Source organism: Argiope bruennichi, chromosome 5, assembly GCF_947563725.1.
Source record: "Argiope bruennichi chromosome 5, qqArgBrue1.1, whole genome shotgun sequence".
Classification (NCBI taxonomy): domain Eukaryota; kingdom Metazoa; phylum Arthropoda; class Arachnida; order Araneae; family Araneidae; genus Argiope; species Argiope bruennichi.
This window is the reverse complement of record NC_079155.1, coordinates 52521650-52535285: the sequence shown is the minus strand read 5'-3', so window position 1 is coordinate 52535285 and position 13636 is coordinate 52521650. Positions and strand designations below refer to the sequence as shown.

Here is a 13636-nt window from a genome sequence, read left to right as displayed (position 1 = left end):
AAAGAAATTCGAACTTTGTTTCTTCTATATTACTTGAGATTTCCGAAATTAAATGAAATACTACCTGCAAATTGTAATTTCTCGAAATTTATCAAATTAAATTTTAATAAGGTGCTGACATCTCGTTTGTCGCTAGGTTAATAAGAAAAAAAATTGAGTTCCGAAATTACTTGCATTTTCAAATCAACTCCAAATTTCAAGTTTTGGAGAAATTAAAACCATTTTTCTCTAGCAAAATACAAAATTCAATTAGTTTGAAATTCGCAAAGTTTTTATTAAAATTTTGTGAGTGTCAAATTTTGTTGTAAAAATCTACAGTTGAATTAAGGCAATTGAAACTTACAACCAGGTATCGTCGACAAATCGATCGGAATAATTAAATCAATTAGCATCTTCTCAATTCTTTGCCCCAAATCACTTCTAAATATAGATTAGCTTAACCCAGATGCATTGTTTAAAACGGAAGGTCGGTTGGTATCGCAGAATAATAGATTTTATTACTGTGAAGTAATCAATATATTTTGATAGAATGTATGCCATTCGTGATATACCATGATTTAGTTGGACAAACTGTATATTGTGAAAAACGATCTCATTGTTATATTTTTAAATTTAAAGTTTGAATTGACTTTTGAAGCAATGTTTTTGCTAAAAAACAATTCGCCTGATTTTTAAAATTCATCTAAAGTTTTAAAATGTATATGGACCAAAAAAATTTTTAAACTTTGTCATTAATCATTTCAAATGTTCTAACTTTTGAAGTACTGCTTTCAATGTAATTAATAATTTTAATATTTCGATAATAGATTATATTCTATGGTCTAAAAGAAATAATTGTCCTTAAATTTACCCGTTTTACAGGATTAAAGTGCTTTTGCAGTTAATTTGTTTTTATAGCCTTATGAGATAAACGACTTTAAAGTTTCTACGGTAATCGCGCGAAGGGAAAAGTTTGATTACCAATTAGGCATTGGATACAGCAATATGTCAAAATATTTTGTATCAAAATTATGTAAAATCCTGAATGAAGTTCATTAAGAAATGAGATGCTAAAATTACAACCTTAATTCGTGATAAAAAGTTTAATGAAATTGGTGATGTCTGTAATGCGATATAATGTTTGTAAGGAGGGAAGACGGAATGCTTAACTTCTGTAGTGCGGTTTAATATGTGCGTGTGGGGGGTGGGGTGGGGTGGGGTAGGGAGCTAGAGGGTAGTTTCGTGGAGTGCTGTAATATGTGGAGGCCAGAATGGATAATGTCTATGGTGTGGCATGAGTGCAGGCAGCAGAATGGGCGATGTCTGTGGTGTGATGATATAATGTTTGCAGGGAGCGGATGTCTGATGTCTGTGCTGTTGTATGTTTGCAGGGAGCGGATGTCTGATGTCTGTGCTGTTGTATGTTTGCAGGGAGCGGATGTATGATGTCTGTGCTGTTGTATGTTTGCAGGGAGCGGATGTATGATGTCTGTGCTGTTGTATGTTTGCAGGGAGCGGATGTATTATGTCTGTGCTGTGGTATAATGCTTGCAGGGAGCGGATTGGGTAATGTTTTGTTCTATGGCGTTGTGTAATGCTTGCAGGGAGCGGAATAGGTAATGTCTGTGGTGTGGTATATAATGTGTGGGGGAATCGGATTGAGTAGTTTCTGTGGTGTGCTATGAAGGACATTACATGTGGCGGGATTTGAGTGGGTAATGTCTGTGTGGTGAAACGAATGCGGGGCTCGGAGCGGGTAATGTCTGTGTGGTGAGACGAATGCGGAGCTCGGAGCGGGTAATGTCTGTGTGGTGAGACGAATGCGGGGCTCGGAGCGGGTAATGTCTGTGTGGTGAGACGAATGCGGGGCTCGGAGCGGGTAATGTCTGTGTGGAGAGACGAATGCGGGGCTCGGAGCGGGTAATGGCTGTGTGGAGAGACGAATGCGGGGCTCGGAGCGGGTAATGGCTGTGTGGAGAGACGAATGCGGGGCTCGGAGCGGGTAATGGCTGTGTGGAGAGACGAATGCGGGGCTCGGAGCGGGTAATGGCTGTGTGGAGAGACGAATGCGGGGCTCGGAGCGGGTAATGGCTGTGTGGAGAGACGAATGCGGGGCTCGGAGCGGGTAATGGCTGTGTGGAGAGACGAATGCGGGGCTCGGAGCGGGTAATGGCTGTGTGGAGAGACGAATGCGGGGCTCGGAGCGGGTAATGGCTGTGTGGTGAGACGAATGCGGGGCTCGGAGCGGGTAATGGCTGTGTGGTGAGACGAATGCGGGGCTCGGAGCGGGTAATGGCTGTGTGGAGAGACGAATGCGGGGCTCGGAGCGGGTAATGGCTGTGTGGTGAGACGAATGCGGGGCTCGGAGCGGGTAATGGCTGTGTGGTGAGACGAATGCGGGGCTCGGAGCGGGTAATGGCTGTGTGGTGAGACGAATGCGGGGCTCGGAGCGGGTAATGTCTGTGTGGAGAGACGAATGCGGGGCTCGGAGCGGGTAATGTCTGTGTGGAGAGACGAATGCGGGGCTCGGAGCGGGTAATGTCTGTGTGGAGAGACGAATGCGGGGCTCGGAGCGGGTAATGTCTGTGTGGAGAGACGAATGCGGGGCTCGGAGCGGGTAATGTCTGTGTGGAGAGACGAATGCGGGGCTCGGAGCGGGTAATGGCTGTGTGGAGAGACGAATGCGGGGCTCGGAGCGGGTAATGGCTGTGTGGAGAGACGAATGCGGGGCTCGGAGCGGGTAATGGCTGTGTGGAGAGACGAATGCGGGGCTCGGAGCGGGTAATGGCTGTGTGGTGAGACGAATGCGGGGCTCGGAGCGGGTAATGGCTGTGTGGTGAGATGAATGCGGGTATCGGAGCGGGTAATGACTGGGATCTTAGGGTGGTTGGAAAATTTTGTGCCATGCAGTGAAGTTTCAGTGAGAGTTGTTGATGAAAAGATTAAAATGAAATTATTAGCATACTTATTGAAACGTTATAGGCTTGAGAAATGTTTCTTAGTTGTGTTAGATACATCTGAATTGTCTTCAATTTGGTAAAAAGCATTATCACCGAACTCTTCCGTGTAGATAAAACTCCATTTACAATGCGACAATTTATTTTTGCGAACTTTTCTCGGATCTCGATTTGCACGATTTTTCTATTTCAGAAATATAATGGTAGAATTACTTTTCTGAAACCAATTATGCGGTAATCGATAGCATTCTATGTATCAAAATAAGTCTTTGTCTTTGCCTTAATGTAGTGACAGCTTCTGCCCGAATTTGGATGAATAATGAAATTTATGATAAAATGACTATTTTTTGCAATGAAATATATTTTTAAAAATTTTAATTTTTCGTATAATTTGTTTGTCTGATCTTTACGCAATAGAAAATTTAGCGAATTTTTAAATATTGATATTGAAATCAAGGATAGATAAGTTATTTTAGTCTAAATGATTTGTATCAGATTTTCAAACTTAACATCACAGGATCAAATATTTCAAACAGGATTAGCTATTTGTACATGGAAATAGGTTATCTGTCTTGGGTTTAATAGTTATTTATTCTATATGTAAGTAATTGCAGAATACTATATTAAGAAAAGGCAATATTTTCTTCCAATCCCCCCCCCCATTCCATAGAAAGACAACTTTCTAAATTTATAAACCTGCCTTCAATTTCGAATTTTTAAAATTTCAAATCAAATCGATTAGTAATTATTTTTAATAGCATAGTTCATTTCATGCGAAATGAAAAAATAAACCTATGACATCAAATCTAGTAAGGTCGTATAATTTTTTTCAATCAGATGCAGTTATGAAATGAAATGGTTACAGGAAATATTAAGTCTTCCAAACTTTTATCCTTTTTTTTTTAAATCATAAACAGTAAGGATTGTTGATCTGAGTTAATTTTTTCGATATCATTTACATAAACTGCGATAACGAAAAAAAATCGGAAATGATTTCGAAATTTTTGTGTAATATATTTTTGAAAAATCCGTGCGACAAATTTCAATAAGAACAATGATGAAAGAAAAGCATTTTTGCATATTCAGGAGTTGGAAAAGGGACTCTTTCTAATTCCTGCATCATTCTGAAGCTTTGATTTCGCTTTGTTCGACATTCGTGGGGGAGGGGGGTTAATTAGCATTTATTTCGGGATAATTTTGTACATCCGATAACTTTACAATAATTGATTTCTACAGGGTTTCAGTTTGCTGGAAACTTTTGAGATAATCGAGAGAACTTTTTCTAATGTAAGCATTTCTTTGTTGCTATTGCTACTTGTCTATGAGAATGCTGGTGCAAGTCAAATACAACATCAAAATCACTTGGATTTACTCACTGCTGCTTATAGATATTTTAGGGAGAATTGGCATTAATGATACTTTCTTGGTATGACTTAGTATAATTATCTGGTTTCGACTTCTATTAACAGGAACTAAATAGGGGAGAGATTCTTGGGCTTCTTAAGGTCATTTTAATTCCACGTGGAAGGTCTTAATGGTCTAAGGAGTAATATTACTGAATCGTGATGCATGACATTTCTTATAAAATAAGCTGGTGAATTTGCTTATGATTTCTACGTCAGTTGACAAAACAGTTTAAAATTGCCCTTATTTATTCGAAGACGATCTTATGTGCATCATCCAGCAAGCAAAAGGTTTGCTCACGCAAGAAAATCTACAAAATGGATTATAGATTCTATAGATTATAGAATCGATTATAGATTTAAGTAAGAAAAAGCAGATGCCATTAAACAAATGTATACCGCCTTCACAAGTCTTTTGAAAACAAACAGGACAAACTAATTTGTTCTCTGAAATGAGCATTGGAATCTGAAACAATGGATGTGGCACTTGCATACAATATGTCAGAGGATTTCAAGATTTTTTTTTGCCCTACAGAATCGGAAGAACTGTGATGTGACTTAAAAATACTGCGACCATCTTTTTTATATTATTCATAGAAACTGTGTTGTAAACCTGGATTATTGATTACTTATTGCTTATTCACCATTTTTCTGCAAACATGATTTTTCCCAGATTTGAATATCTCAAAGACCTACAATTGTTGTAAAACCACTATATCTACTGGAAATGTGGCTTGGCACCTTTAATTTATGAATCATAAATCCATAATCTAGGGAACAAGTTAACAGGAGTATATTCTGCTTACATTTTCAGTTTGTTCACCAGTTTAATTGTGAACTGTTGTTATCTAAGGATTTGTCAAACATTCTATATCTTCATGGAAATGGATTAAAAGCTTTTTCCAACCATGTAGTATTTAAAGTAATAAGATTTTCAAGATTTCTTTGGCATTAATTGAAGTTTTCTAGCTTCCTGTAGAAAAACCCATCTTTTTGTTACCGTAAATGAGGCGTTTATCTGAAATATCAAAGAAATGATGTGTTTCAAGTCGCATACAATGTTCATCACCAGGAAGAGGATTATTTTGAAAAGACCTCCATCTTCATCTTTTCAGATTCCAATTAGGATAATTGTCGCCCAAGGTAAGTCTCCTTTAACTTACTGTCAATGAATGTTTTAATCTCTAGTTCAGTCTTTTTTTAAAACCTTTTAAGTGCATATGAAAGTCTTTTAGGGTATGTGGATCAGATATGTAAAAATTTACATTGCTAAATGTACTGAACACAAGAGAAAAACATAGAAATTGTTGTAATTAAGTTGGCAGATTTTAAGTTGAGTGCTACTAATCAATCTAAAAGTTCCCATTATATGCACTTGCATATATCAAATTTGACTGAATGTGTATTGTATGTCATTAATAATGTACATTTGATTACTAATATACAAAATACATATAAATTAAAATTATTGACTTTTTTTTAATAAGAAGGTTCACATAATTTATAAAAACTAGCAGGAATGGTATGGTCTTCCCTAAACTTTCTTGAATAACCTTTAAAGAATTTTCTTGGGTATTAATAGCCCATGCTATTGACAAACAATAGTTTCGAAAAAGTTACTAGAATATGATCAGTGGGACGGGATTAATACATAAATACCAGAAAACCGAATGTACGGTTCTCAAGTACCGGAAACGGAATTATAACTATAGTTACCAAATCACATACCAAATTTAATATATATTCAGTCTTTGCGTTTTTGAGTTGCCTCGTTTACATACGTATGAAAGTAGATCCACAAGTAATCAATCCTTAGACGGATTTGATTCTAAATTTGATGTGTATATAAACTTTGTATGTGAAATCTGTGTGCATAATTTTATCCATCCGCCTCTATTTGTTCTGTACATATACTGTTAAGTTATATTAGGACAACCGAATAGAACATCTTTTGAAGCGATTTCATTCAAAATTTAATAAAAATTCGCAAATTTATATACCATTTTTCTTCAGTCTAGTTCAAACCGTTTTTTCATAGACATAATTCCAAAAGTGTTTTTCGAACTCGAGAAGTCTGATTTGAGAAAATTCGTCAAAGTCTAGAATTTTTTCGAATTTTTTGACGACTAACAGTAATTTCTATATTTCATATGAGATTCTGTTATTGTATCTGTATGTAAATATAAATTATACATATGATACGTGGAGTACAGATATGTTGAGGTGTGCTCAAATAAAATGGCTAATGGATGCTACTTTAGTATGTTTTGTTAGGTCAATTGTGTAAGAATCTGGGTTTAGTAAATCTGAATTTAAGATTCTGTTTAGAATATCAGGTCACAGTTGTACCCAATTTAACTTCGTATAGAACAAATGTACCCAGATCAATCGAAGACTTATCGTGATATTTAAAAACTATTGTTTAAAACATTTGTTAGAAATTTAATTTTTGGAAATCGATCAATAGCGTTAATGAATCAGAAACAAATTTTTTCTTTTATTATAGAATTGGTGACCTGACTTCCTTTTTAGTTACATTCGTGACTTTTTCAATCAACAGTGTTTAATATTCAAGTTCATTTATAATAGCCAGATACTTATTTAATGTATATTTATGTATAATAGTGCATGTTTAATGTATAATAGTGCATGAAATAGTAAAGAAAACCCATTTTATTTTGATCTAGAATATTTTTGAGGTGTATCCCAATTCCTATTCAATATAACTACAAATGTTCTAATTAATATTCAATAAGGAATTGACATTTCATTCGCATACTATCAGTTCGAAAAAAAAAATCATGAAACCCTTTTTGGAATATAGAACGTTTATGGTTTATACCTTAATAGAATGGAACCTGAAGACGACATATTACATACGTGTCTTTGATTGACTTTCTTATTTTAAAACACCAAGCCTTTTTTCATTAACAAACTCTGGAACTATTTAGAAGCATTCCGGAATTCTCCAACTTTCAATTAAAAAAAATCATAGCGCATGATAGTTTGCAATAAAGTGTCCAGAATTCAAGTTAAATCTTGTTCTTCTTTATTAATTTATTATTTGTGATTTGAAGAATATTTTGCGATTCATCTTCGGAATATTTATTTCTAGTTTTCTGATGCATGAAGTTCCTGCCAAAAATCTGTCGAGAATGGCAAATGGCAATACTTGGGTGAATCAAATTCCTCAAAAGACAGCTGAATAACCATTATATCAAAGTATGAGCAGTTTCTCTCATAAAATTACTTTGTCTCATTAGATTACTGCAAGATGGTAGATATCAAATGTGTTAATTTCACTTGTTCATGCAGCTGTGGATGATACTTTAGTTTTGTTTTAAATGGCATTTAATGACCTGTAAATTACCTTGTTATACACTAGACTAATGACATTTCATTGTTTCTGGATTAGTTATCTGAGAAAATGTCGTCTCATAATACTTCAGATTCTCAAGATACTTCCAAATCTTTAACCCAGACTTCTCTGAATGGATTTCACTGTAAGACGCGGTGTAATGAAACAGTCCCTGCTTTATTACATCAAAAAAATATTTAGACTGAAATCTGGAACATCATGAGAAAAATCCTGCTCCAAGAATAAGCAGCAATGGAAAGCAATCTGTCCTGCCAAAAATGATGCATAGTCCCAACACCTTGGATTCCTGTTGGAATATCATAACTGTAGGTAAGTAAATATATGTATGTTGTATTTCGTTTCAGCTCATTTTGTCAATTCATATTACAATAATTGGAATGCGGAGTAGCCCAAACCTATTTTTCTTTCTCATATTCGTATCGTAGAAAAAGCATAGTAATCGTCAACTAATTCGAAATCGAGATTTTGACGAATCTAAACGTTTGAGACCTCCCGAGTTCGTAAAACATATTTTTAGAAAATATGACAAAGATTGATCAAATTTCATCCTTAAAAATGCTAGAAATATGAAATTTGGTGTTGGTCTTTACACCAAATTAGAAGATTTCCATAAAATTTTGAGCAAAATCCGTTCAGAGGAAATTTATCTGTACATCTGTTCGAATATAATTTAACGATAACTACAAAACGAAGAGTTGATGGATAAAATTCACTTACCAGATTTAACACTTATAAGAGTCGATACCTATCAAACTTTGAGCCAAATCCAACTAAGGTCTGCATTTTCAGAAATATGTAAACGCGATAGCTCAAATACATTAATTTATGCAAAAATTCGATTTTTGGATAGTATTAACACATGCCATATTCATAGATTCAATAAAAATGTAAAATTCATGCCAAAACTAAATATTCCAAAGCTATTGTATGTCAATGCCATGTACGGCTTTCTCTGGTATAAAAAGTTTATTAGGGAGTATACAATAAAGTTTTGGGAAAACTACTCCCGCTGGTTTTATATAGAAACAATATTCAAAAATACTCTAGGCTCAATAATTACAATGTATATTTGTTGCTCAAAGTTTAGTAATTAACTTATCAGATATTTTCATGCGATGTTTATAAACTATTTTATACCAAATGCAAACACTTCAATTTCTTGGGATTCCGAAAACTGAATTTGTTAATAAATAGAAACACGAGCTTTATTAATCTAAAAGAAAATTCTATATTTGTAATTGCTTCATTCGAAACACGTTCATTATCGATTGAATTCGTAAATTTCCTACTTAGCCTGAACAATACTGCATTTTCATTGTTCGGTATTTGATTTCGCTTATATAATGGCTAGATACATACTTGATATACAATGATCGCAATTTTTCTAATTTTATCTATATCTTTTCAGATCTTAAATCTAATTTGCGTCAAGATCGAAAAAGATCTTTCAAACAAGTCTCAGAAGATTTTATCTTGAATCATTATTGCATTTTTCCTGGAAATTCAATCCATTTCAAGAATACAAGCGATTCTGAAGAACATAACTTGTAGAGTTATGAATTCATATCAAGTTGTACGTGTATCACTAAAATGCCTTTATACTGACTTGGCATACAATGCCATAGCTGACATACATGGAATTGCTAATTTTTAGTTTTAAGTCTGCTAAGCGTGAAAGTGTTAAGTAATCTAAACTGCAAAAATCAAGCCCTTCGTAATCTCAAATGCCCCTTATATTACTACAGGAATAAAAATATCTCAAATTGGATGTAATTAGAAAATAAATTCGTTCAAAAAAAATTAAAACTTGTCAAAATACTTGTGAAAATGCATGTGTAATATGTAATGGGATTTTGCTTGGAGAAAGTTTCCAAGACGGTTTCTGATGCAATTTCATTCTTTCAATGATTTTTTTATTCCGTAAAAATGCTTAAAAATATATTACTGATCTTAATGCGTACACAAGTACCTCAGCTGCATGTTACTTTAAATGCATGTTATGAGCGTTAGATCAAATAGAATATCAGCTAAGATGGAACATAGTCTATATATTCTTAGCATTTATTGTAAATTGAAATAGGATCTAAAACAAACGAAAAATAAAGCGGACTTGTTACAACCTGACTTTAAGTTCCCACTTTTGTTCAAAATGTAGTGCTTCTAATAATTTCTAAGGGTAATCAACCAGTTGAAAATATATGAATTTTTTAGCCATTAAATTCAATTCTTTGTAATTAACTTTAACTTCTTATTAACAGAATTGGTGACCCAACAGAAATATTGGGGGAAAACAGTTCATGTTACTATATTTCCCACGTAAAGAGCAAAATAAATGAGGGCAATCGCATATCGCTATCGATATCATCTCATTTTAATAAGGACGTGGAATTCTTGCAGTCAAAATTCCCAGATATTTGCCCACTTGTCGGATGCTTTATTCCGGGCATTGGCCTGTCATTTTCCTAAGTCGCATACTAATTTGTGATCTGATTGGCATCCCACTTTTGAAGTGCTAGTTTTAAAGTCTAACATGAAATGGAGATTACTTTCATTAGTTAGATTTCAGTGATAAGTTGGTTAAAGAAGGCCAATCTAATTATTCAGTCTTTAAACATAAATATTTCAAGTTTTTTGAACGATAAAATTGTGTTCCCTGTAGATAATGGATGAAATGGAAATTATCGGATGATATATATCTAGATTATGTAAACTTCATTAGTGGCTGTTGGATGTTTTCGCATGTTTCCTAGTAAATATTATTCTTTGGAATATTTCGTCACAATATATCAAATTAAATTCGTTAACATATTGTGTATATATCAGGATTGTATTGTATTTATTGTGTATTTATAGTAATACACAATAAGTAGCAAGTTTTAATATTAAATATAATTCGCAGATATATTGAAAATACTTGAATTCAACTGTTCAGTTTTTGTTTAACATTGTAAAAAAATATTGAAATATAAATTATACGAATACATTATGACTAGCATTCATTCATATTGTGTTAAAACTTGAACTTCCATTAAAGAAAACTCTTCAGTAATATTATATATTAATTAAACATTTCAAAATTCTAATAAGTTTAATAAGCAATCTCTTAAACATCTAATTTCATTTTCTGAAATCTTTATTAATAGTATAAAGTGTATTAAATTTTCTCATTTATTGCATCCATTTACAAGTTATTTGCTAAATCTAAAATATTAAATTTCGGAAAATGATTTTTTTTTTAAATCTCGTACATTTTAACACAATATCCTAGCTAATTATCCCCTAAATTTTTGTTGAAAAATCTTTTAAATGAAATTTAAGATGCCCTTTTATTTTCCAACAAAGGATTATTGATGCTTGACCGGCCGGCAAGTACATCAAGAATCCTTCGAATTTCGGAATGAACCATTAAATCATCATGCCTGATCAGCATGATGATCGGATGGTTTTTCAAATAAATAAATAAATAAATAAAAATAAATGTAATGCGCGCGTTCTTAAATTGGCAAACTACATGCGAGAAATTTAATTACAGGCGGTTGTCGTTATTTATAAATGAAATGATAAAATATTAAATGGATGTGATAAATGCTTAAGTAGGTGACTTATACAATACAATAAAATAAACAAAAGTATTTAAAGTTAATTTTAATAAAAATATAACTACAAATAAAAAAAATTTAGTTAACTTTTGTGTATTAATACTTCAGAAACTGCTTCTAGAAAATTTAGATCATTAATCATTCTTTGATATAAAAAATATATATTATACAATTTTTAAGTTTATTGAAATGTTTGTAAATCATAATATTTGAAAATAATTCAGTATAAAATTGCTCTCAATCCTGTTTAACTTTTTGTTGTATTATGTCTCAGCTGCTGTATCTCGATAGAATTATCAGTGTATTATTCTTTTTCATATTTCATGTTATGCTCAGAATTTGTCATTCTTGTTAAATGTGAGCAGCGGCGGTCTTGTAAACCATTTTAAATTCTGTGTAACAAATTGTCAATAAAGTTTTATTTCATTTTCTATCGCATCATTATTTTTTGTTAATCAATTCATTGCACTTCATCTAAAAATTTTAAGAAAATTGCGTTTATTTCATTCTTATTAGTAAAATGAAGTAAATTTAAAAATGAAATGTATTAACTGTTTGGTATGTAGAATTAAAATTAAGAATATTTGAATACTTTTATCAAAAAGTGAAGCAAAATGTGCCACAATTCATTTTCATTGATGTATTAAGGTGCAAGAAAGTCCTAAGTAGCAGGAGAGGTAAAAGTTGATTTGCCTTTTCCTCGCAGAAATTAAGTTTTCAGAAAGGAGTTGCTAACATTCTTGGAGATTAAGTTCAAGTGTCGAGCAGAGTTGACTTAGAATCTTGCTCTTAACACATTGATTAGAGAGCTGAATTTCCTGCAGTGAAATGTATGTAGACCCTCCCTGGTCACCGGTGCCCCCCCCAGGGCAGTCAAGGTGTTAATGTTGATTTTCTTTCTTCTGTGGCGTTGACAAGTTCGGAAATGGCATTAAATGAAATAATCTAATAAAATGTTCTATTTAGTATTATACAATAGATTTTCAAATTCGGTTAGGAGGTGAAAGACTTCTAGTGTTTCGTTTTCTTATAAAGAAGGGAAACCGTTTAAAATAGCCCAGTTTTGAGTGATAACGACTTCTTTTACGAAATGAACTAAGGAACAAATTCGGCGACAGTACTTTCTTCCTCTTTGTATCTATTTTGAAAAATCTCATGATTAACGATAAATGTATCACTAAATGCTATAAATTATATTACTCGGCATAGTACATGGACACAGAAATCTCTGGTAATGAGTTAGCTGATTGGGTGCTGCAAAAACGGATTCTTAATTGGGGCAATCGCTAATAACCTACGGTAATAGGCAATCATAGACTTTCCATTGTTATCTATGAAATTGAAAACTCCATTTATTTGAATCTTATACAATGCCATACCCCCGACATATTCGAACACAATTTACCACACGCCTTAGTAACTAGAATTAATTACAATATAAAAGATTTTTTAAGGGGGTTGAAAAGCTCAATGTATTTTTTTCCCTTATGAAAAAAGCTATGGACAAAAAATACTTGAACTTCGTCTTAAAATATAAAAACATCAAATTATTAAAAACTATATTTTAAACTTCATCTAAAAATATAAGAACTTTATAATGGTACTAATTTTTGTCATATTTTATTCCGTTTTAGTAAGTTTTTCAAAGTTAGTAAAGGCATAATTTTTATAAATTTTTTTTGCCGAAATATTAACTGTTTAAGAGTATATAATATGTATTTAGTTGCTTTTAATATGTAGAGTAAAAGTGCAAATTATACGCATATTTATGAAACTTGGATAAGAAGGTGCGATTTACCAACATGAAATTTTACAAAATCTAAAATGTTACTCATAACGAATTTTATAATTTTATTTCATCTATTAAAGATGTAATTTTTTAATGAATGCCAAAAGTTTTTTGTTTTTTTACTTGTGCCTTGGACATTCTCTGGTCTAACTAAAAGGTAAGACATTATTATTGACATATCTGCTTCGAAGCCACATTCAGGAAAATGTCTTGTTCCCAGTGGTGTATTTTGGCATTATGAAACCACAGCCCTTCTTACTCGGTGGCGTAAATTTGTTCATCTTAGTACTGAGATGTATTCAAATGGTACTCAGAAGATTTCTGGAAGTTCAAAGTGAAACCTACCCCCAGAATGTAAAAAAATGCGCCACTGTTGTTCATAGTCCTTTAGTTCTATTGGCGTATTTTGTGTCGGAGATAATAAATCCGTTCCGAGATTGAAGAGTTGCATTTTAAGATAACAAATTATCTTGTAAGGAAAATGAATATATGTTCAATTATTTATGTCTAAGATTCCATGTCCACGTAAT

The 13636-nt window shown here is 33.0% G+C and overlaps 1 protein-coding gene across 1 annotated transcript; it reads right to left on the bottom strand.

The window, feature by feature from the left end:
• Positions 1–1670: 1670 nt before the first annotated feature.
• On the bottom strand, positions 1671–2885 carry LOC129968262 (uncharacterized). The gene has a single exon (XM_056082118.1). It carries the CDS (start codon positions 2883–2885, stop codon positions 1671–1673), a length of 1215 nt encoding a protein of 404 aa, XP_055938093.1.
• Positions 2886–13636: the final 10751 nt, after the last annotated feature.

Excerpts from the sequence above, each read along its gene's own strand:
- LOC129968262 (XM_056082118.1), bottom strand. The coding sequence starts at position 2,885 with ATGGCACAAAATTTTCCAACCACCCTAAGATCCCAGTCATTACCCGCT.